The sequence below is a fragment of the Halichoerus grypus genome, chromosome 6 (assembly GCF_964656455.1).
Source record: "Halichoerus grypus chromosome 6, mHalGry1.hap1.1, whole genome shotgun sequence".
NCBI classification, from domain to species: Eukaryota; Metazoa; Chordata; class Mammalia; order Carnivora; family Phocidae; genus Halichoerus; species Halichoerus grypus.
In genome coordinates, this window is record NC_135717.1 from 168,925,512 (window position 1) to 168,946,905 (window position 21,394).

Genomic DNA, 21,394 nt, shown 5'->3' on the forward strand with positions numbered 1-21,394 from the left:
AGAGAGAGAGAGCTCGTGCACGCGCACACACACACAGGAGAGGGAGGGGCAGAGGGAGACGGAGAGAGGGACTCTCAAGCAGACTCCCCGCTGATTCCTAGGCAGGGCTCGATTCCACGACCCTCAGATCATGACCTGAGTGGAAATCAAGAATCAGACGCTTAACCAACTGAGACACCCAGGACCCCAGCTGCTGCTTTTTAAAACTAAAATCCTGGCCTGAACAGGGCTTCGAAGTTCCAGCCCTAGCTCTGCTACCGACCATCTATCTGTGAGACAAGAGGAAGCTGCTTCTCTGAGCCTCAGTTTCCTTACCTGCACAATGTGGCTGGCAATCCTTATTCGCCTCTCACAGGGTCATGGTGAAATTTGAAATCCTGTGAGTAACCTGAACTGCAGAGCAGTGGGTACATGAGAAGGTCGCTGCTACTTTGGCATTCTGCACATTTGCTGGGACTCAGATTAGCTTCCTAAGGAGTGTGTGGGGTGGGGCTCCCATGGGAGGGTGGGATGTGCAGATAATCATCCTTCTATATCTCTCCTTCCTCTGCTGCCCCTGGAAGGAAGCTGTGACCCTCCGTGGGGCCTGGGGGGGCTGCTCCTCAGGACTAAAGAAAGAGATGAGGTGTGAGGAGTCTTTCACCAAATACCATAGAAAGCATCTGCCTCGATGATCTTAGTTTGCATATGGCGAAAGGGGGCACATAAAGGCAAAGGAAGGTAACTTGTCCAATCTGTCGTTAATAACAAAGCCACTGAATACAAGTGCGCAAACGTTAAAAGGGCGCTGCACTAGATGGCAGGAGTCTCAGGGTCAAGATCTAGATCTTATACCAACTGTGGGTGGCTCCGGACAAAACCCCTTCCCTTCTCTGGCATTTAGTTTCCTGGTCACACAACTGGGATTAGGCTCGAAGGGTCCTTCCAGCTCGGAGACCGTCATCGGAGATGCGGCACCCTAGGCCGGGGTGCAGAAAATGTGAAAGGGTTTGTATTCCCCTGAACTTCGCCGGAAACCTCCGCGCCCAAGGATGCTTCCGTTGCCACGGCAACCGCCGGGCCGGCGTGGTCCCCGGAGTCCCGCGGAGGAAGCTGGGAAAAACCCTGCCCTTACCAAGATGGCGGCGGCCACAGGGCAGGGGGCGGAGTTGAACGTTGTCAGCCTGTCCAGACCTTTCCCCTGTTTCCGCTTTTTCGTGCTAACGGCGAGCTTCCGCCAATACTTGTTCCCTTTTCTGGTCCTGGGAGCACCGGGAGCCAGGGAGGAAGCGTTGTCTGCAAGGATTGGGGCAAACACTCTGGTGGTGGGGAAGGCGGGACTTCCGCGTCTCACAGGAAGTGACGCGACAATCGCGGCCGCCGACAGGTGGAACCGCAGGTGGGTTCAGGTGCCAGCCTGGCCTGGACCCGGCTGTGGGACCGACGCTTCCGGTGAGCGACAGAGGTAGTTCCCAAGGGCCTGGAGACCCGTGGGGACGGGCTCTGGGGTCTGAGCCCACCGTCCTGGCCTGGAATTCCCCCCTGTACCTAGTAAGAATCCCGTACCTTCCCGCCCCCTAACCTCGGGGACTCTCCCCGCCATCCAGAGGGAAGGGGGAAGGTCCTGCTCTCCCGGATCGCCGGGGTGGAGGTTGCCATCTAGGCGCGTCGGGTCCCCAAACCCTACGCTCTTTTCTCTCCCTGATCCAGTTCCCCATTCCCCTGCCGAGCTGGACAGTTAGCCAGCCCGCCTCAACTCTCGGAACCATGTTTGCAGACTTGGATTATGACATCGAGGAGGATAAACTGTGAGTATTTTGTTTCCTGCAAGTCCCAGGAATGCACGAGCTCCAGGGCCTCCAGATCCCCAGACTTCCCAGTTCTACAGACTCTTGCTTCTCAGCGGGGGATTAGGTCTTGTACTGTAGCAGGAATGAACCCTGCCCTTCCAGGAGCTCACTTTCTGTAGCTGCGCTGTGGACACATTAGCAGATAATAGGTCAGGGCCACATGGGCACTAATGGAGAATGGCCTGGCTACAAGGAGAGAGCAGATGGAGCAGTGCCTTGCTAGGGTGTTCAAGGAAGGCTTCATAAAGGGGGTGGCAATTGAGCAAGTTTTCAAGGTGAATAGGAATATTGTAAACCTACCTTCCTTCCCAGTATAGACAATTGGTGAGACAGATTTTCAAAAATTGTTAGTCTCCTTCCTAAAATCTGTCCTCCATCTGTCCACTGCCGGTGTCCTCAGCACTTAGTATGGTGCTCGCCGTCAGTAGCTTGTTAGCAAATGTTTGTTGAATGGATAAGTGAATAAAGGCAAATGTCTACCACAGAACATAAATAAGTGCTGGTTTATATGAAAACTGAGAGGTAATTGACAGAGCAATTGAGAGATGGGTGATGGAGAGGTGAACAGAAGAAGGCTTCCTGGAGAAGGTGGCCATGATGTTCCACGTGTGCCTGAGAAGGTGACAAGGACAGAGTCTGACTCAGGTCTCAGAGGTAGGATGAAGGAGAGGGAAGGGGGACCTGTTTTCATGGAGTGCCTGCTCTGGGCTGGGTTGGTGTTAAGTGCCTTCCATGTGCTTTCTTACGAGAATTTTCACCAAGTAGCAACCCATTTCTACCACCACTTTATGGATGAGGGAGCTGAGATGCACAGAGGGGACTGACTTACCCAAGTGCTGTAGATGGTAAATGGCAGAGCTGGGATCTGATCCCACATCTGCAGGACTCCCAGGAGCTGCGCATGTTCCATTGCAAGATGCTGTCTCTTTTGGCCAAATGAGAAAAGAAAAAGCTGAGCTGCACTTGGAGCCTCTCAGGGGTTTTGTAGGGCCTGTTCCCTTTGCTGTCCCCTCCAGTCATCCTTCTTCCAGGAGATTCAGCCTCGTGTGCTTCTCTTTGTAGCGGAATCCCTACTGTGCCCGGGAAGGTGACACTGCAGAAGGATGCTCAGAACCTGATCGGGATCAGCATCGGAGGAGGGGCCCAGTACTGCCCCTGCCTCTATATCGTCCAGGTATTGGGTGATGTGGAGGTGGGGGTGAGGTCCTGGAAAGGGTGAGCCATCTCCCTGCTCGGGCAGGTTCATTCTCCTCTCTGCAGAGCTGATGCCTTTTCTTCTTGAGGTCTGACCCCCTCAGAGAGGCCTTCCCGAGTGCCCCTCACCGGAGGTGCACCCTTGTTCTCTGTCATGTCAGTGTGTTCCTTCCCTTCTCAGCACCCCTCACCCTCTGTAATCATGGGTTTGCCCATTCGTGATTCTGTACCTAGCTGCTTCCTAGTCTCTGCAGTGTGAGGACAGGATCTCAGTCTGCTTTTTCACTGCCGTCAGCACTGAGTACAATGTTGGCATAGGGTCAAATCCACAGAACTCTCAGCCGGGGGTACTGGGGCAAGTGAAGTGTCATGGAAAGTCTCCAAGTCTATGAAGTGATAATGGCCTGAGTTCAAATGTAAGCCTCCCTGCTCGGTGGCGAGTTACCTACCCTCTTTGGGCCTCAGCTTCCTCCCCTGGAAAGTGAGGGTGTAAAATGTTTGGTCACTGTGAGGATTTAACAGAATGCCCCAAGCAATGCCTGGCATTTAATAAACACGAAGTGGAAGATGTTGTTATTTTTCTGACAGTTGTTCACTTCCCCAGATGGTACTGAACGATTCTGTGGTTCTTGTAGAAGCTGCCCTGGTAACTTCCGGTCAGCTGTGACCCTGAGCCATGGGGACAGTTTTCTTTACCTTGCGGCTGGTCGGAATCACTGGTTTTTCTGTAGGCTCAGAAGGAAGCTCGCCACCTCAGACATAAATGTGACCCGGCTTCTACCCTGTTCCAACTTGCTCAGCTCAGTAGCTGTTGGTGGCAGATGGGAAGCTGCTGTCTCTCTGAGGTTCTTGCAAAAGAGTCGCTTCTGGGCCTTGAAGACAGAGATTCCTGGGATGTGGCCTGGCCTGCTCCGGGCGCCGCCTTCATGAGCAGTTTGGCCTCCTCTGGCCCAGGAGGTGGTAGGGAGGCCTCGGCCAGGCCTGTCCCCCTTGCGTTGTGCCAGTGTGGCCCCTGCCACCTCCCCCTCCTCACCCACAGGGGACCAGATTTGCTTAGAACAAACTGCGATTATAAAATAATAGAATTCAGTCAAATAATAGCACCCACCGTTGCACCCCTTCTTCTTCTTTTTTTTTAAAGATTTATTTATTTATTATAGAGAGAGAGAGGGAGAGCCGGGGGAGGGGCAGAGGGAGAGGGAGAGAGAGAATCTTAAGCAGACTCCCCGCTGAGTGCAGAGCCTGACATGGGGCTTGATCTTATGACCCTGAGATCATGACCTGAGCTGAAACCAAGAGTTGGACGCTTAGCCTACTGAGCCACCCAGGCGCCCCTCTTCTACCCCTTCTTACCACCCTTTCCTTCTCCATCCACCCTCCCCCACTCCCCCTCCCCCAACCCCATCCCAGCAGCAACGCTACTTTCTACCCTTACAGCTGTTTCTTCAGGTGTGAGCCTCCATTTTTCCTCACTTAGATACTTACCCTGTTATTTCTTGATCTGTCACTTGTAAATATCTGTCAACTTTTCCCAGTCCAGTAGATGGGAATGTTAGCTGTCTTCCAGAGCCACGCTGCTTTCTCTCACCCCATCCTCCCAGCATGGTGGTTGTGCAGTTTGGGCTAATCCGCTGTCTGAGAGTCTGCCACAGGCCAGGCTGTGTTGTGGGCACGAGGGATAAGGAAGTGAGGGGAACAAGGAGCCCGTCCTCCCGAGCTGCTGTTGTAGGAGGATGGTAACACGCTGGTCTGCATCCGGAGCTTCACAATCGTCCGTGGTCGTGCTTTTTTAAAAAATTACTTTATTGTGGTGAAATTCACTTAACATACAGTTAGTAGTTTTCAAGTTCAGTGGCATTCGGTGCATTTGCTAAATTCAACTGTCACCTCTCTCTAATTTCGGAACGTTTTCATCCCCCCAGAAGAACAGCCCGTGCCCTTTAAGTATTCACTCGTCACCCCCCTCCCCTCCCCTGGCCACCACTCCTCTGACTCTGCGACTCGTGTCCGTGCTGGTTATGTCAGATTGGTTGGTGATCTGGTTATTAGATAGATTGTTTTTTGGATATTTTAATATAAAAAGAATCTAACATGTCACCTTTGGTGTCTGGCTTCTTTCACTTAGCATAATGTTTCTGAATTCCATTCAAGTGGTGGCATATTTCAGTAATTCATTCTTTTTATGGCTGACAAATATTCCATTTGTGTTCATCCATTCATTTGATGGACATTCGGGTTGTTTGCACCTTTTGGCTGCTGTGACCAATGCAGCTGTGAGCATGCACGCGCACTTCCTGGGCGGACACGCGTGTTTGTGTTCAGGGAGTGTGTACCCGGGAGCGGGAGCGGGAGCGGGATGGCTGGCTCACGCAGTGCTTCTTTTTTTTTTTTTTTTAAAGATTTTATTTATTTATTTGAGACAGAGAGAATGAGAGCACATGAGATGGGGGAGGGTCAGAGGGAGAAGCAGGCTCCCCGCCGAGCAGGGAGCCTGATGCGGGACTCGATCCAGGGACTCCAGGATCATGACCTGAGCCGAAGGCAGTTGCTTAACCAACTGAGCCACCCAGGCACCCTCACGCAGTGCTTCTGTGGTTTACTTTTTGAGGAACCTCTGTCTCTTTTCTTAACTCAATCTTTTCTTTTTTAATGTCGTTTCTTGGGGTTCTTCCATTTGCGTTCTCCTTGTACATTCAGTACCTTTCCTCAGGCAGCCATTTGCCACCATCTTTCTGTTGCCCCCCACACTGTAGTCTGTCCTCACTCAGCCTCCCCTTCCCTCTCTGTGGGACTCCCCCACTTCCGGGAGCCCTCTTTCTTTCCTTCTATTTTTTTTTTTTTAAAGTTTTTATTTTGATTCCAGTTAGTTAACATCAGGGTAATATTAGTGTCAGGTGTACAACACAGTGATTCAGCACCCCCACACATCACCCGGTGCTCGTCACAAGTGCCCGCCTTAAGCCCCAGCACCTGGTTCCCCATCCCCCACCCACCTCCCCTCCAGTGACCAGCCGTTTGTCCTCTGTATTTTATTTGTTTTTTTTTTTGTTTTTTTGTTTTTTTGCTTTTTTAAAGATTTTATTTATTTATTTGACAGAGTGAGAGATAGCGAGAGCAGGAACACAAGCAGGGGGAGTGGGAGAGGGAGAAGCAGGCTTCCTGCCGAGCAGGGAGCCCGATGTGGGACTCGATCCCAGGACCCTGGGATCATGACCTGAGCCAAAGGCAGACGCTTAACGACTGAGCCACCCAGGTGCCCTTTTATTTGTTTTTTAAGATGATTTATTTGAGAGAGAGAGAGCGCGTGCGCAGGGGCCAGTGACAGGGAGAGGGAGAGACAGAATTTCAAGCAGACTCCCTGCTGAGGGCAGAGCCCGACACGGGGCTCAATCTCACAACCCTGAGATCATGACCTGAGCCGAAATCAAGAGGTGGACACTTAACTGACTGAGCCACCCAGGCGCCCCTGTTGTCTGTAGTTAAAAGTCTGTTTCTTGCTTTGTCGCTCTTTTTTTCCCTTTGCTCATTCGTTTTGTGTCTTAAATTCCATATATGAGTGAAGTCATGTGGTCTTTGTCTTTGTGTGACAGACTTATTTTGCTCACGTTATACTCCGTAGGTTGCCTTTCAGTTTTGTTGACTGTTTACTTCACTGTGCAGGCCAGGAGCCCTCTTTCTCGGCTGACTTCCTCATCGAGGTGGAGCGCATCGTCTTGTAGCTTTCTGAGAGAGGCTGCATGGGAGGTACATTTTTTGAGAGCTTGTGTCTCTGAAAGTGCCATTATCCTGTCTTTGTTGTTATTCTCATATTCCTTCCAGTTGGCACTTGGGCAGGTCAAATTCAAGAATGTCAAAAAAAAAAAAAGAAGAATGCCAAGTTTGAAAATAATTTTCACCTAGAAATTCATTGGCGTCCTTTCGTTATCTTTTGCCATTAGCATAGTTGTGTCTGATGGTTCTCTTCTTACTTGTGACCCTTTATCTGTAATGTGTTTTATCCTTGGTCTCTCAAGACTCTTGGGAATTTCCTTGTGTCCCTGGCATTCTGAAGGGTCATGACGGAATGGGTGAAGATATTTGCAAATGACATATCCGATAAAGGGCTAGTATCCAAGATCTATAAAGAATTTATCTGTCTGTTGTGTTGGAGCCTCAGAGGGCACATCCCTCGGGGAACCTCATGTCTTTCTCCACCCTGGAAGTTTCTAGTATTAGCTCTTTGATGGGATCTTGCTCTCTGGTTTCTGTTCCCTCTTGTGGGACTCCTGTTGGCTAGTGCTGGGCTTCCCGAAATGATCTTCTAATATTTTTCTTTCTTTTTTTTTCTGATTGTCCATGTCTTTTTCACTTTCCTTGGCTTGGTTGCATAGCTTCTTTGGACATTGTAAATTTCTGTTATAATTTGATTTCTGAGATCTCTCGTATTTTTTTTTTTTTAAAGATTTGATTTGTTTATTTGAGAGAGAGTGAGCACGAGTGAGCATGAGTGGGAGGAGGGGCAGAGGGAGAGAGAGAAGCAGACTCCCTGCGGAGCAAGGAGCCCAACACGGAGTTTGATCCCAGGACCCCGGGATCATGACCTGAGCCAAAGTCAGATACTTAATGGACTGAGCCACCCAGGCGCCCCCACCCTATTTTTGAATCGATCCTTTTACATCATCCTGTTCTTTTTCTAATCATCTTGAAGATGTTAATTATGGTTTTCTTTTTGTTTTTGTACCGGCTCTACTTTGTTTCTGCTTCCTGTGGTTCCTTTTTTCTATTTTTAAGTGTTTTTCCTATGGGACACTTTTCTCGAGTGCCCTGTAATTTTTGCCTGTGTTTACATGATGAGTGAGCCATCACAGTCATGTGCTATGGTGTTTGAGGACCTGTGTGCAGACCATGTCTGGGGGGGCTTCCCTGGGGGGCGGTCAGGCATCAGGCGAGCTGGGGGGGGATCTGCCAGTGTCTGTACGTAGACGGGCCTTTCATGTGGAGCCATTCAGGGCAGTGGCCTCCAGTTTCTGTGGGGAAGGGCCGTAAGCCTGGCTGCTGGCATTCTGGGCCCCCACTGGGGCTACGGGGCTTTAGGGCTCGCTGAACCCAAATCTCTCTGGTCCCGTGCCTCTCTCCTGCCTCCCTCGGTCCCTGGGCCGAGTCAGGAGCTTCTCTGGGGAAAACCACGTCCATCTTCCACCTTCCTTGGACCGCTGTGTGGATGGGAACGGAACCAGGAGTTGAGTCCTTTCCCTACTTTCTACACCTTGTCTTCCACCCACCTGTGGCTGTTGCCAGAGATCTGCTTCCTGACCCACTGACAATTTCCAGCGAAGATTAGATCTTTCTTCCTAAAGCCCCTCCATAGGCCCTTGGGTTCCTGTTGTCCATCTTCCAAGAACAGGTAGACCCTCTCATTGTCTTCTTTACCATTTAAAAAAAATATATTGGGGCGCCTGGGTGGCTCAGTCAGTTGAGCATCCAACTCTTGATTTCGGCTCAGATTGTGATCTCAGGGTCCTGGGATGGAGCCCTGCATCAGGGCTGAGCATGGAGTCTGCTTGTGATTCTCTCCCTCTCCCTCTGCCCCTCCCCCTGCTCATGCTCTCTCTCTCTGAAATAAATAAGTCTTTAAAAAATAATAATTGTATTTTTAGTGTGATTCTGGAAGTTAGTGAAAAGAAACTCTCATCTCAGGTTTTTCCTTTCTTCCTTATAATGTTACATATGTGAAACATTATCAGGTGTTCTTTCTACATGCTTTGTGTAGAAAATTTAGCAACTGAAGACAAAGTAGGGGCGCCTGGGTGGCTCAGTCATTAAGCGTCTGCCTTCGGCTCAGGTCATGATCCCAGGGTCCTGGGCTCGAGCCCAGCATCGGGCTCCCTGCTCAGCGGGAAGCCTGCTTCTCCCACTCCCCCTGCTTGTGTTCCCTCTCTCACGTCTCTGTCAAATAAATAAATTAAAAAAAAAAATCTTAAAAAAAAAAGAGACAAAGTAGAGGGAAGACAGTAGCAGATGACCACTGCTAATAATTTGGTGTCTGTCTCAGTGGCTGTTGGCTGGCTACGATGTTTTGTGTTCTTGTCCACCCCTGCACACGCGTTCGCGGTCTCCCCCCGCCCCTGCCCTGAGCAGCACTCGCGCATCTGTGCTTGGACAGGCCCACCCAGCCTCACGCCACAATGAGTGTAGACCCCGTTGAAGGGGCCACCCTGGGAGGGGGACTCACATGCGCGGTGGAGTCCTTGCTCTTTGGGGACTGAGATGAGGCGCAGGAACTGACCAGAGGGGCTTTGGGGCTTCGAGTCAGCCCAGAGCAGCCTTGTGGGGAAAATCTGTTAAAGAACTGAGTTTGGAGGAGCACACGCTCAGTTGGGTGTGTGAGGGCTGGGCCGAGCCGGGCCTTGGTCGGGGTGCAGGGCGTGACTGTCTCCACCCCGCCCTCCCTTGCACCCCCAGGTGTTTGACAACACCCCAGCGGCCCTGGACGGCACCGTGGCAGCTGGTGACGAGATCACCGGTGTCAATGGCCGGTCGATCAAAGGCAAAACTAAGGTGGAGGTGGCAAAGATGATTCAGGAGGTGAAGGTAAGGCTGCTGTGGGTGGGGGGTGGCGGGGGCACACAGGCAGCCGAGCCACTTCGATGATGCCCAGCCTGCCAGAGGCCCCGGCAGGCCTGGAAGGGGATGGGCCCTCTCTCCGCTGCCCCCTCGGTACACCAGGGTCTGGGCCACACTCCAGCCTCCCTCAGTGTCTCCCACATCTGGTCAATAAATACCACTCATGCTTCAGGACTTGTCATGCCTTGGCGGGAGAGTGGGCACCTTCCTGTGCCCTGCCCTTCAGCTCCCAGGGTTGCTGTTGGACTGGGAACCATGCCTCAGTGCGAGCCAGTGTGTCCCCACTCAGGGCAGGAGCTGAAGCTAGAAGTCCAAGGTGAACCTGCTGGGGTCAGTAGACACCCAGTAAATGTCAGTTGGGCCATGCTGGGCCTGGGAGGGGTTCGAGGGAAAGATGAGTGCTCCCCCCCCCGCTTCCTCATCCCTGTAGGAGCTTTCCATCCACTGGGTCCTCCTGGTCCTCCTGGGCTCACAGACCCCCAGGGAAACTTCTGGGCTCTGGGGCAGCTCTCAGTCCTGCCCCAGGTCTTTTATTCTGCAGACCACAATCACACACGGCTGGTCCCCTGCTCCCCACGCCCCACCCCAGCTGCTACGGGCCAAGGCCTCGCCCCACAAGTCCCCTCCCCCACCAATGGTTGGCAGCATCCTGACCGCTCATGGAAGCAAGCGTGTAGCCCTTTGGCCATTTCTTAGAGATTTTGTTGCTAGTGACTTGGGAAACCAAAACAGCAAACCAAACCAATGCAAAGCCATTGGATGATTTCAAAGTCTTAGAGTCAAGGGTTCCAACTGTAAATTGAGGTTGGCCGAGTGTTCTGACTCCCTCACCCCTATCCTTCCAGACCTTTCCTCACCCCTGTTCCTCCTCTGTGTCTTAGGGACCTGGCACTGATGTCCCTGCCAGTCCCGCTTGCCTTAGCCCGGGGCCAGGTGCCTCTCCACATTCTCCCGTTTATTCTCCTGTTACGCCCCACGCAGCCTGGGTGTTCCCGACCCGGCGCAGCCTGTCGGGCAGAGGAGCTCTCGTGGGAAGCAGGTGGACGGTGTTTCATCCTGGTACAGACCGGGGGACGGGGCATGCCCCCTGTGGCCGCTTCCTCAGCCCTCACAGCTGTGCTCATCCACAGCCCCCCCGTCCTCTGAGGCCTGTCTCACACCAGCCCCCCATGTTGCACACGAGGACGAGAGGTCTTCATGTGTGTGTGCAGCCGTGGCACTAACGGAGGGGTCTCCCGGCGCCCGTGTTTGGCTGCGGGCAGGGACTACGGTCCCCATTTATTGGCGCGCAGAGGGAGGAAGGGATTTGCTTTAGTAGCACGGCTGGACCAGCACCCAGTGAGTCCCACTGCCCTCAGCTGCCGCCTGTCACAGTCCCCACAGCGCACTCCGCCGCAGCCTGGGAGAGCCTTTGCCTCTGCCCCGGACTGTGACGGCATCAGGTCATTTTGGTTTCCTTTCAGGGCTCATTTTGGAAATCCTGTTTTGTATTTGAATGGGTTCTGTCCCAAGTTCAAGGGTCTTAGGATTGCAGGGATGAGAGTGACTGTGGTGGCCTCCCGTGGTTAGGGAAGGCTTCTCAGGAGAAGCCAGCGCTTCTCTTCCAGTTGTAGAAAGTGATTTGCTTCGGCCTCCCTGCTGGCTTGGGCCCTGAGGGCTGGGGGCTGCCCCACACCTGCTCCTTGGCATCCTGGCACCAGGCACAGAGAATGTGCGCAGATGTGTTAGTTGGGTGAACGCAGAGGCTGCTGAGCCTGGGGCGATTTAGAGCACAGCAGATACTCCCCGTGGGGCAAATGGCGTGGCGAGGGCTTGGAGTGGGGCGTGGTGTGGGGAAGGGCGGGGCACCTGGTTTCCTGGAGCACAGGACCCCCAAGACCACCAGGCTGTGAGCTCTGATGGCAGGGACCGTGTCTGTCCATGTCCCTGCTGGTTCCCCAGGGCCCGGCACCTAGTGGGACAAGGAGGGACCTGGGAACAAACCAGTTACAAGGCAGAGCCCGGTCACAGCCCTTGGCCCAGCATGGCAGAATTCATGGTTGGTCTGGGCCCTTCCCAGGTCTCAGGATTCCCTCGTGACCACATACTTCGGGGCAGACAGGCTTCCCCAGGGAAGGGGCTTGGGACCCAGGAGACTCCTTCTCAACTCTCCTCTTTTCCAGGGAGAGGTGACTATCCATTACAACAAGCTGCAGGCGGACCCCAAGCAGGGCATGTCCCTGGACATTGGTAAGCTGGGCCAGAGCAGTGGCACCCAGTGGCCCCATAGGCCCTGGCCCCTGTTCTGCGTTTTTATGACGGTGTGTCAAGAGTTATGTGGCCTTTGACCAAGTCAGGGGCCTGGGAGGACCCGGGGTGCTCTCCTGCAGCTGCTGCCAAGAAATCTGTCCCTGACTTCGCTCTGCCCCATGTTGCAGTCCTCTCCCAGGGCCACCTCCTCTGGGGCCGCGCTGCCCTAGGGTTGTCCCTTATAGGCCAGCCCCTCACCCCTCCAAAAGGGAGGGCAGCCTGCAGTGAGGTGTGGTGCCTCATGCCCACGTGCACACCCGTACGTGGCCCTGGCCGCCTCTTCTGCCCGCCTGCTCCCAGGAAGGCGCGAGGTCTGAGCTGGACTTCAGGCCTTGGATAGAGGGTCACGGGCCACCTCTTACTCTCACAGCACTCCGTGGGACAGGTTTCCTCCTGCTAGGGGGTTTGGGCTTTGGTTCTGTAAAAGCTTCAGGCTCCAGAGCTGAACATTGCAGCTTTGAGGTCCTCTGGACCAGCCCCCTCATTCCACATCAAGGCCTGAGGCCCAGAGAGGGCTCTGTGTCCCCTGGTGATGCACACCCAGATCTTTGGCTCTGGAGCCAGCACACTTTTCTCCCACCCTAGGGCCACAGCCACGTCCTGGTTTTTAGGGAGAGAGGCTAAGATCAAGTGTGTCCTCGATGGAGGTGCTCCGTAGAAACCCCTTGGGTCCCATCCCGGTCCCCTTTCAGGGACTTCGTATACGTCATACAGTAACTGAGTCCGGGGTCTGAGGTCACTTGCACTGATGGCACCCCGGCTCCCAGATGTGAAGGGAGAAGAGGCTCTCCCTGGTTTGCCTGTTGGCACTTTACACATCCGCCTCCTTCCAGCTCCCAGCACCGCCTTCACAGAGAGCGAGTAGGGCAGAGGGCCCAGCGCGGCCCCACTGGGGCTCTCCCCACCTCACAGTCACCCCTGCACCAGAGCTCAGTGCAGCCCCCTCAGCCCCTGCTGTCACTGGCCATGAGGAGCTGAGCTGGGGCAGGGATGGCCTGACGGCCCAGCTGTACACTCCCCTCACTGAGTCCCTTTCTTCCCTGGTCCCAGTGTTGAAGAAAGTAAAGCATCGGCTGGTAGAGAACATGAGTTCGGGGACCGCAGACGCCCTGGGCCTGAGCCGGGCCATCCTGTGCAATGGTGAGTCCTCTCCTCCCGCCCGGGGTCTCAGGCCCAGGCTTCCAGATTGAGGGGCACCACGGCCGCCCGTGGAACTGACGTGGGCCCTGCCGCCCGTGGGGCCGATGGTCACCATCTGCGTCCCCAGAGGCCTCGCTGCCTCCCACAGAGCGTCCGCAGCAGTCAGCCGAGGCCTCCTGCGGCCAGCGGCCCCCATGCCCGCGCCAGGGTTCCAGGCCCAGGTCACAGATGAGACAGATGCCCAGCGCGGCGGTGCCTTCGCCACTGTCCCCAGCCACTGTCACAGAGCCCGCGGCAGCCACCGCGTGCCCTCGAGTGCAGCCCAGCTCCCCGCTCCCGCACTGCCCCCCCCCCGCACCCCTGCCTTTCTCCAGGAGGCGGCGCTGCTGCCCTTGCTGCCGAGGTTCCAGGCCAGGACGGGCGGTGGGGGGCGGGGGAAGCACGGACACGCACGTTCACACCCCCGCATGTGTGTGGCCTGTAAAACACTTGGTCCTGCTCCCACCGTCCGCAGCCCGAGCTTATAAATAGCACTTCTGCTGTGCATGTGTGGGGGCTCGATTTCACTGCCTATATATACTGTCGGCTCAGCTGGGCACACTGGGCAGCGTTGGCTGGGACGTGGGGGTGGGGTCTGAGCTCGTTCCAAGTGGTGTACAAAAGTGGTGGCTGCTATTTTCAGCTTCTTGGTGTCTATAAATCCCTGTTACTGTAGTTACCATGCGTTGAGATGGAATTAGAACTGGTTGTTGTGTTTTTCCCCCCAAACCTTGCAATTTCCCCAGCCTTAAATAGGGTTTCTAAAATTGAAGCTGTCATGATGTCCCATGACCCAGCTAAAAACAACAGCACGGCGCTTACGTGGTTCCTTTCCTGCCAGCCTGGCCAGGGGCCAGGGCTCTGGGGAGCCAGCGCCTGGGGGCCAGCTGGGGGCCAAGCTTCTAAAGACCCCCGCGATACTTCCTCCCCCCGCCCCCCCAGAGCCCATATGGCCACCTGACACCCAGCCACCTTGCCCAGACTCGGCTTCCACTCTCCTCCCCACCTCCCGCTCAGAAAACCCCACCCGGGGCGGAAGGGGGTGTCAGAGGGCACTCCGGCTTGAATAGTGCCCAGCTGTGTGCCTTCAGGCAAGTTGTCCCTCAGCTTACATAGTCCCTGCCCCAGAGGCTCATTCAGAGGAAGGACTGAGCTGTGTGCAAGGAGCCTTGAGCGCTGGGTCCAGGCTTACAGCAGCCGAGCTCAGTGCAGCCAGGCCCTGCCCTGAGGGGCCGCCACGTGAGGAAGCCACGGCACCGACCCTGCCCTGTGGTGGCCGCTGGTGCTCCTGGTGGGGCGGTGGGAGGGCCCTCATCCCCTCACTGCTGGAGGGCCCTCCCTCCCTGATCTGAAATGCCGGCCCCGGCAGTCCGCTTGCTCCCGTTTTGAGCCCTTGAGGGGAGGCAGCTGCCCCCACCTCTCCCTTGACAGGCCTATGGTCACCCCAGTCATTGCCTGGCCACCGTCTCCTCTGCTGGACCATGAGCCTTGAGGGCATGACGTGGGGCTCATTCACCAAGGTCATTCTATGGGCCTGACGCGGCCCGGCACACAGAAGGTGCTTGAGAAAGCTCTGTGACGCGGATGAGGATGATCGCCCAGGCGGGTCCCGCTCGAGCTCTGCCTCAGGGCCCTTCCTGACTCGGTCTTCCCTCCCCGAGCAGTCCTCCCTCCTGAGCTGTCACATTTGCTTGTCACGCCTGCACTGAGGCTGTCACAGCGACTCATCTCTCCGGCTTATCTCTGACTGCCTTCCCCCTTGGCTGTCGGCAGGGTTTGTGCTAGAAGTACGCGGGCCTTGCCTGCTAGGACTGGGCCCGCCTTTGGCTGGCCTTCCGGAACCACCCACAGGTGGGGCCTCGGGGACGACCCAGCCGTTTTTCACCAGTGACTTTGGCAGTACCGAAATGATCACCACCTTCCTGCCCCGCTGATGTGCCGCCTGCTGGGTGGGGACTTACCTCAGGAGCGGCCCGAGGGCCGCCCTGCCTGTCCCCGGCTTGCTTGTGGTTTGGGGGTCCCGGGCTGCTACAGAGCACTCCCGAGTGCGGCCGAGGAGCCAGCTCCCCCTTCCTGGGGCCCGTCCGCTGCCAGTCCTGGCTCTCTTCCGGGCCGCCCCTGGCGCTCTCCTCGCCCCGGGCTCGTCGGGACTCACTGCCCCCCTCACCCCCACAGACGGGCTTGTGAAGAGGCTGGAGGAACTGGAGCGGACGGCCGAGCTGTACAGAGGTGAGCAGGCGTGCCCGGCATGGGCCACTGGGGTGGGTCGTCCCGGCCCTGCTCGGACACGGTGGCGGCAGGCGCAGGAATGCCGGCCTGGGAAATCCTAGGACTGCGGCCATCAGGGGTTCTTAAGAAAAAAAGCCTCTTAAGACATACTTTTTCTGATTATGAAGCTAATACGTATCCATAAAAATTCCAGTAATAGCACACGGGAATGCGGTGGGAGTCTCTCCGAACCCAGCTAGCTCCCAGAGAGCCGGCCCGTAGGAGGCCTTGTTCACCGTCTGCCCGGCGGAGCCCTGGCTCTCCTGTCTGACGGGGACCCCTCTTGGGGGGCGCTGGGCCTGGGGCTGAGCCCTAGTGGGGCTGTGGGAAAAGCCAGTGAGCTCAGGAAGAGTGAGGGCCTCAGGGTGGGGTTGGAGGCCGTGTCCTGGGGGGCCATTGTGGTCCCACCATGTGCCCCCATCCCCCTTCGGTTGGGTCTCTCCCACAGGAATGACAGAACACACCAAGAACCTCCTCCGGGCCTTTTATGAGCTGTCACAGACACACCGGGGTAAGGGCGCCCCCAGACATGCTGTGTGACCCTGGGAAGACCCTCGCTCCCCTCTGAGCTCAGTGCTCCCTCATACGGTGAGGGTGTGGCCGAACCCTTCCTGGGGCCTTCCTCACAGCCACACCCAGGCAGATGCCACAGCATCTGATGTCAGGCCAGGTTCAGGCTGAGCCTTGTCTAGATGCCAGGAGGTAGCAATAATGGGGGCCAGTAGGGAGCATCTGGACCAGCTGGTCTTCTGTGGGGCCCAGTCCCTCGTCTGGGCCCTGCCCCATCTTACGTCTACGGCCGCTTACAGTGTATAGAGCCTTCCTTATGTGTGCTCTCATTTCCTACAAGTCTGCTTAGCTGGGCAGGGCAGCTACAGTTATCCCCATTTTACAGTTGGGAAAATGAAGCCCAGGCAGAGGAAATGGTCACCCAGTCCCTTTGGGCAGAGCTGGCCCTAGACCCCGGCATCCAGATTCCCAGAGCAGTGATCTGCTGTCAGGCAACACTGGCCTGTCCAGTCTGGACTGAGCCTTCTTCCCACATGGTCTGGTCACTCTGGGGAATGAGGGCTGCTCTCTCGCGTGTAGACCCACCTCCCTTGGGACATAAACTTCATTCAGACCTTGGCCTTCAGCCTGCCACGCCCCCTGCCCTGCTTCTCCCCAACAAATCCCTGGCTTCCCCACGAAGGGGTCAGGTAGGGACAGCCTTCAGGGCAGACTTGTCCTGCAGCCTTTGGGGACGTGTTCTCCGTCATCGGGGTGCGGGAGCCCCAGCCAGCCGCGAGCGAGGCTTTCGTGAAGTTTGCCGACGCCCACCGCAGCATCGAGAAGTTCGGCATCCAGCTGCTGAAAACCATCAAGCCGGTAGGTCGTGTTGGGCGTGTGTGTGTCAGCATGTGAGGGTAGAGAGGGGACAGTGTGGCATGCAGAAGGGTCCCGGACTGGAGTCAGAACATGTGGGTGTAGGTTCTGGCTTGGTCGCCTACACGACTGATTGTGGGTTGGTCACTCTGCCTCCCTGGCCTCACTTGGCATTGACCTCCAGGCTGGTTTCTGGCCCGGGCTACACCTGAGTTACGGTTTGCCCTGGGCCCGGCCCTGTCTTCTCACCCTTGAGTGGACGGACTTGTCTGAGGGTGCCCTTTGGCTCTGACACCTGGGTCCCTAGAAGGATTGCTGGATCATTGCCGTTCTTTGTTGTGCTGGCCGGCCTCACCCCTGCCCCCTCCTTCCCTTCCAGATGCTGACCGACCTGAACACGTACCTCAACAAAGCCATCCCAGACACTCGCCTCACCATCAAGAAGTACCTGGATGTGAAGTTCGAGTACCTGGTAAGTGGTCTCCAGCCCCTGTGGAGGGATGAGTCTGGCATGCAGGGGAAAGAACCCACCCAGAGATTTTCCCCTCAGCTGGCCACAGGATGGCAAGCAGGACGGGCCTAGAACCTCTGTCATGTCTGAGGATGTGGGACCAGGGACCTGGGAGGTACTGGGGAGTTGGGCAACAGCCTAGACCCTGCCCCGACTGCACCGAGGAGCCTCTGAGAGCCTGGGGTAGGCAGAGCCCTTACTCTGGACCCCTCTGACCCTTTGGGATTTTTTGGTCACTTTTACAATGGGTCAGTGGTTATAAAGTGGGTGCCAAGGGACATTATTGAGTTGTGGGGTTTTTTTTTTTAAGGTGATTGATTGATTGATTGATTGAAAGAGCATTGTGAGTGGGGAGAGGGGCAGAGGGAGAGAATCTCCAGCAGACTCTGTGCGGAGCGTGGAGCCTGACGCGGGGCTCGATTACACGACCCTGAGATCACGACCTGAGCTGAAATCAAGAGTTGGACACCCAACTGACTGAGCCACCCAGGCGCTCCTGGACATTTTATGTTGAAATAAAAATTCTGATGGTCAAAAGAGTTGAGGGGAAAATGCTCCACCAAGCAAGCCAAGGCTCCTTTGCTGCAGGACTTCTCAGAGCCTTTGACAGGCTTGTGTGCAACGTGAATCTTCTAGGGTCTTCCTATGCTCTTTTGACCATGGAATCCCTTTTAACCCAGAACCTCTCTTAGGACTTGAATTTGGCAAATGCTGGGCTGTTTCTCAGGCCCTTGCCACCCTCCCAGATGAGTGCCCTTTCCTGTGTACTGCCACCTCGCCCTGGGCCTCCCCAAGCAAGGGCCAGTCCAAGTGAGATGCCAGCCTGTCCTAGTTGAGGGCACGCAGGGCCCAGGAGGCCTGGCATGGCTGCCCCCAGGCAGGGCTTTGGGGTCCTGTGGGGCATGGAAGGAAGTGGGCATCAGGGTGGGCATCCAGGAGGCAGAGCCCCTCTGACATCGTGGCCTCGCTGTCCCACACAGTCCTACTGCCTGAAGGTGAAGGAGATGGATGACGAGGAGTACAGCTGCATCGTGAGTTTTCAGGGGCAATTGGGGGGTGGCCCTGGTGCTGGAAAGTCTGGGGGTGCACACAGCTTCCCGTGCTTGTCTCACAGAGGCCCAAGAATGTCCTGGGGCTGCCAGGGGCAGCGGGTGGCTCAGGCCAACCTGGGAGAGGCCTGGGGGTCTGGCTGGGCTCTTGTTTCTGGAGGTGTGGGGCTGTCCATCCCCACCCAGGCCCCTCTGGGCCCCCGAGTGCCGGCCGGCTTGCTGCGGGGCCGCTCCCCCAGGCTTTGCGAGGCTCTTGTGGGGAGAAGCTGACTTCCCTCACTCCTAAGAGGCCATTTTTAATCCTCTACGTTTTTAATATTTTTGATGGCAGGATCCACCTTAGCACTAAATGTTCATTATTTAACGTGCAAGGGTGTGGTCTTTTGTTTTCTTCACAAAGAGTAAGTGCTTCTGGCGTCCCAGAAGTGAGGGACCGTGGGAGCTTTGGAAAGTGCCGTGTGCTGCAGGGGTGTGAGCTGGGAGCTGGGCTCTGCAGCCTTCCCGCCGTCGTCTGTCCCAGAGCAGGCTCCCCCTCCCCCACTCCCCACCCCGCCGGGGTCCTGATGTGCTCCCCGCCTGCCCCAGGCCCTGGGGGAGCCCCTGTACCGCGTGAGCACTGGCAACTACGAGTATCGCCTGATCCTGCGCTGTCGCCAGGAGGCCCGCGCCCGTTTCTCCCAGATGCGCAAAGACGTGCTGGAGAAGATTGAGTTGCTGGACCAGAAGCACGGTGAGGGGAGTAGGTGGGCACTGGGGGCCAGAGAGGCCTGCCCAACCCCAGCCCTGTGCCATGCTTGCGCTTGGGGGGCGGGTACCATCTCCCCATTTCAGAGCTGGGGAAACGGTGGCCCGGAAAGGTAAGGTACCTCCGTGAGGTCGCATGGTCCCGCCGTGCAGAGCTTTGAGTCGGACCCAAGATGGAAAGTCCTGGCAGGAGCGGCCCCCTTCCTGGGCCCCCCTTCCTGGCTTGGGGTGGGACTGGCCCGTTCCCTGGGGGTGCAGTGGGGTCCACAATCTCCCCACCGTGCCCGGGAGCTGGGAGATCTGCGTCTGCGCTGGGGCAGGAGGCGGCCCCGGGCCGGCTTGGGGGGTTTCTTCTCCACCGGTGCCTGTCTGCCCGCCCTCCCGCCCCAGTCCAGGACATCGTGTTCCAGCTGCAGCGCTTCGTGTCCACCATGTCCAAGTACTACAACGACTGCTACGCGGTGCTGCGGGACGCCGACGTCTTCCCCATCGAAGTGGACCTGGCCCACACCACGCTGGCCTACGGCCTCGGCCAGGACGAGTTCACCGACGGCGAGGACGAGGAGGACGAAGACGACGAGGACACGGCAGTCGGGGAGCCGTCCAGGGATGCGCGAGGGGCTGCTGGGCCCCTGGACAAGGGTGGGAGCTGGTGTGACTCCTGAGTGCTCCCCCCCGGTGGGGTGCGGGTGGGGGGGGTGAGCGGGGGGACAGAAGGTGGAAGCCGGGGCGGGGCCGCTGCACCACAGGGTGGCGCATAAAGGCCTGCTGGCTCGGGGCGCTGCCTGCCCGCTCTTCTGTCCTGGCTCAGCGAACCGGGCTCCTGCCCAGGAAAGTCCCCGGGCCTGCGGCCTGACCTGGACACCGGCACCCCTCCTCCTTCCCCCCCCACCTCCCCAGCCAGATGGAGAGCTTGGCCCCTGGAACTGCCTTAGGGAGGAGAGAGGGGACGCAGAGAGGAGGGGTTGGAGGTGGCCCCAAGTCCAGGACCCGCTCCCCACGGGCACCAGCACCGGCCCCACCCGGAGCCTGCCAGCGTGGGGGGCTGCGGGCGCACAGCCGAGCTGGAGGCTGGGGCCGTGTACCCCCTCACCTTGCCCCAGGCCGGCCCAGCCCCTCCCACACTCACACCTCCGCGGCCTTTATTTATTCATTTCCCCAGCTCAGCCGAGTCCCCGGGGCCGGGCCGGGCGCTGGGCCTGTACCGAATAAACACAGACCCAGACTGAGCCGGGCTCTCTGCGGTGGCCTCAGACCCTCCTCCTCCCCTCGACGCCCCGTCTGCTGCCTCCCTGGTCCCGAGGGAGGGCGGGCAACAAGATGGATCGACATTCCCTTCATACTCTCACTCGTCTTCCTCGCCGCAGCTCTGTGAACTGGCACTCCTGTCCCCGCGTACGGACGGGAGACTGAGACTAGAGAAGTGTCCTGCTCAGGGCCACCCAGTGTCCAGGGACACAGAGGGATCTGGACTCGAATCTGGCAGGTCCCAGAGCCCCCAAGGCTTGCTGCTTTGTGGGGCCTCTGACCTCCTCCCTCACCTTTGCTCCGCCTGGGCTTCTGGCCATAGCTCTGCTGCCGTTGGGAAGGGCAGGGCAGACGCTGGGTTGGGAGGCCCCAAGGCCCCACATGGGGGAGAGAACGTCGGGGAACCCCCCGCACTCTCGGTGCACCTAGAAGGCCAGCGGGCGCTGCCGCCCTAGTACCCTGCGTCTTTGCAAAGTGGTGGAAATCGGCTGTGTCTCCTGTCAGCACAGACCACACCTGTGGTCCCTGTGTAATGAACGGTGGCCCTTTTCACCCCAGAAGTGTCCCTGTTTGAACAGTGAGTTATACGCTCATCCTGAGAAGGGGAGGAGGCAAGAGGCTGTGAGAGGACAGCCAGCGTGAAGGCCAAGGGCACAGACCGCAACCCACTGCTGGATTCCAGCCACCACCTCTGTGACCCTGGGCTACTCCCTAACCTCTCTGTGCCGCAGTTTCCCTGTCTGTGCTTGTGGCCAGTAGTGGTCCTTAACCTCCTTGGGCGCTTATGAGCATCTGGTGAGTTAACACTTGTAAAGGGCCTAACAGCACCTGGCACAGAGTCCCTGCTCTGAGTGTTTAATAAATGTAGTCACTGCCCTAGTGACTCAGGCATGCAGACCTGTGTGTTAGCCGGGCATTTTCGAGGGCTCCCACGCCTTCGTAGGACCCGGTTGGAAAATGAGACCAACGGTGGGGTTGGGGAGGCACGGGTGGGACGGCTCAATAGCAGGGCTCTGCGGTGGGAAGGCTCCTTCCGACTCTCGGGCCTGGTTTCCACACTCATGATTTGGAGGGAGGGAAGCAAAGAAAGTGCCAGGTGGGAAGAGAATAAATAC

At 56.9% G+C, this 21,394-nt stretch overlaps 1 protein-coding gene across 4 annotated transcripts; it reads left to right on the forward strand.

Annotated features, from left to right (window-relative positions):
- The first annotated feature begins 1,116 nt into the window (after nucleotides 1–1,116).
- On the forward strand, nucleotides 1,117–21,174 carry PICK1 (protein interacting with PRKCA 1). Of its 4 annotated transcripts, none has more exons than XM_036102185.2 (13): nucleotides 1,117–1,530; nucleotides 1,690–1,787; nucleotides 2,892–3,003; nucleotides 9,465–9,593; nucleotides 11,789–11,855; nucleotides 12,966–13,055; nucleotides 15,270–15,323; nucleotides 15,811–15,873; nucleotides 16,597–16,730; nucleotides 17,107–17,199; nucleotides 18,219–18,269; nucleotides 18,873–19,017; nucleotides 19,422–21,174. In XM_036102185.2, the coding sequence occupies exons 2-13, from the start codon at nucleotides 1,747–1,749 to the stop codon at nucleotides 19,694–19,696; spliced, it is 1,254 nt and encodes a 417-aa protein (XP_035958078.2). In that variant the 5' UTR covers nucleotides 1,117–1,530; nucleotides 1,690–1,746; the 3' UTR covers nucleotides 19,697–21,174. The 4 variants fall into 4 exon arrangements, with proteins under 4 accessions (XP_035958078.2, XP_035958081.2, XP_035958080.2 ...); XM_036102188.2 differs by having other exon boundaries at nucleotides 1,117–1,444; XM_036102187.2 differs by having other exon boundaries at nucleotides 1,117–1,431.
- Nucleotides 21,175–21,394: the final 220 nt, after the last annotated feature.

Excerpts from the sequence above, each read along its gene's own strand:
- PICK1 (XM_036102185.2), top strand. The coding sequence starts at position 1,747 with ATGTTTGCAGACTTGGATTATGACATCGAGGAGGATAAACT. Across the intron at positions 3,004-9,464 it reads CCTGCCTCTATATCGTCCAG|GTGTTTGACAACACCCCAGC; the intron begins GTATTGGGTGAT and ends TTGCACCCCCAG. Across the intron at positions 15,324-15,810 it reads GACGGCCGAGCTGTACAGAG|GAATGACAGAACACACCAAG; the intron begins GTGAGCAGGCGT and ends TCTCTCCCACAG.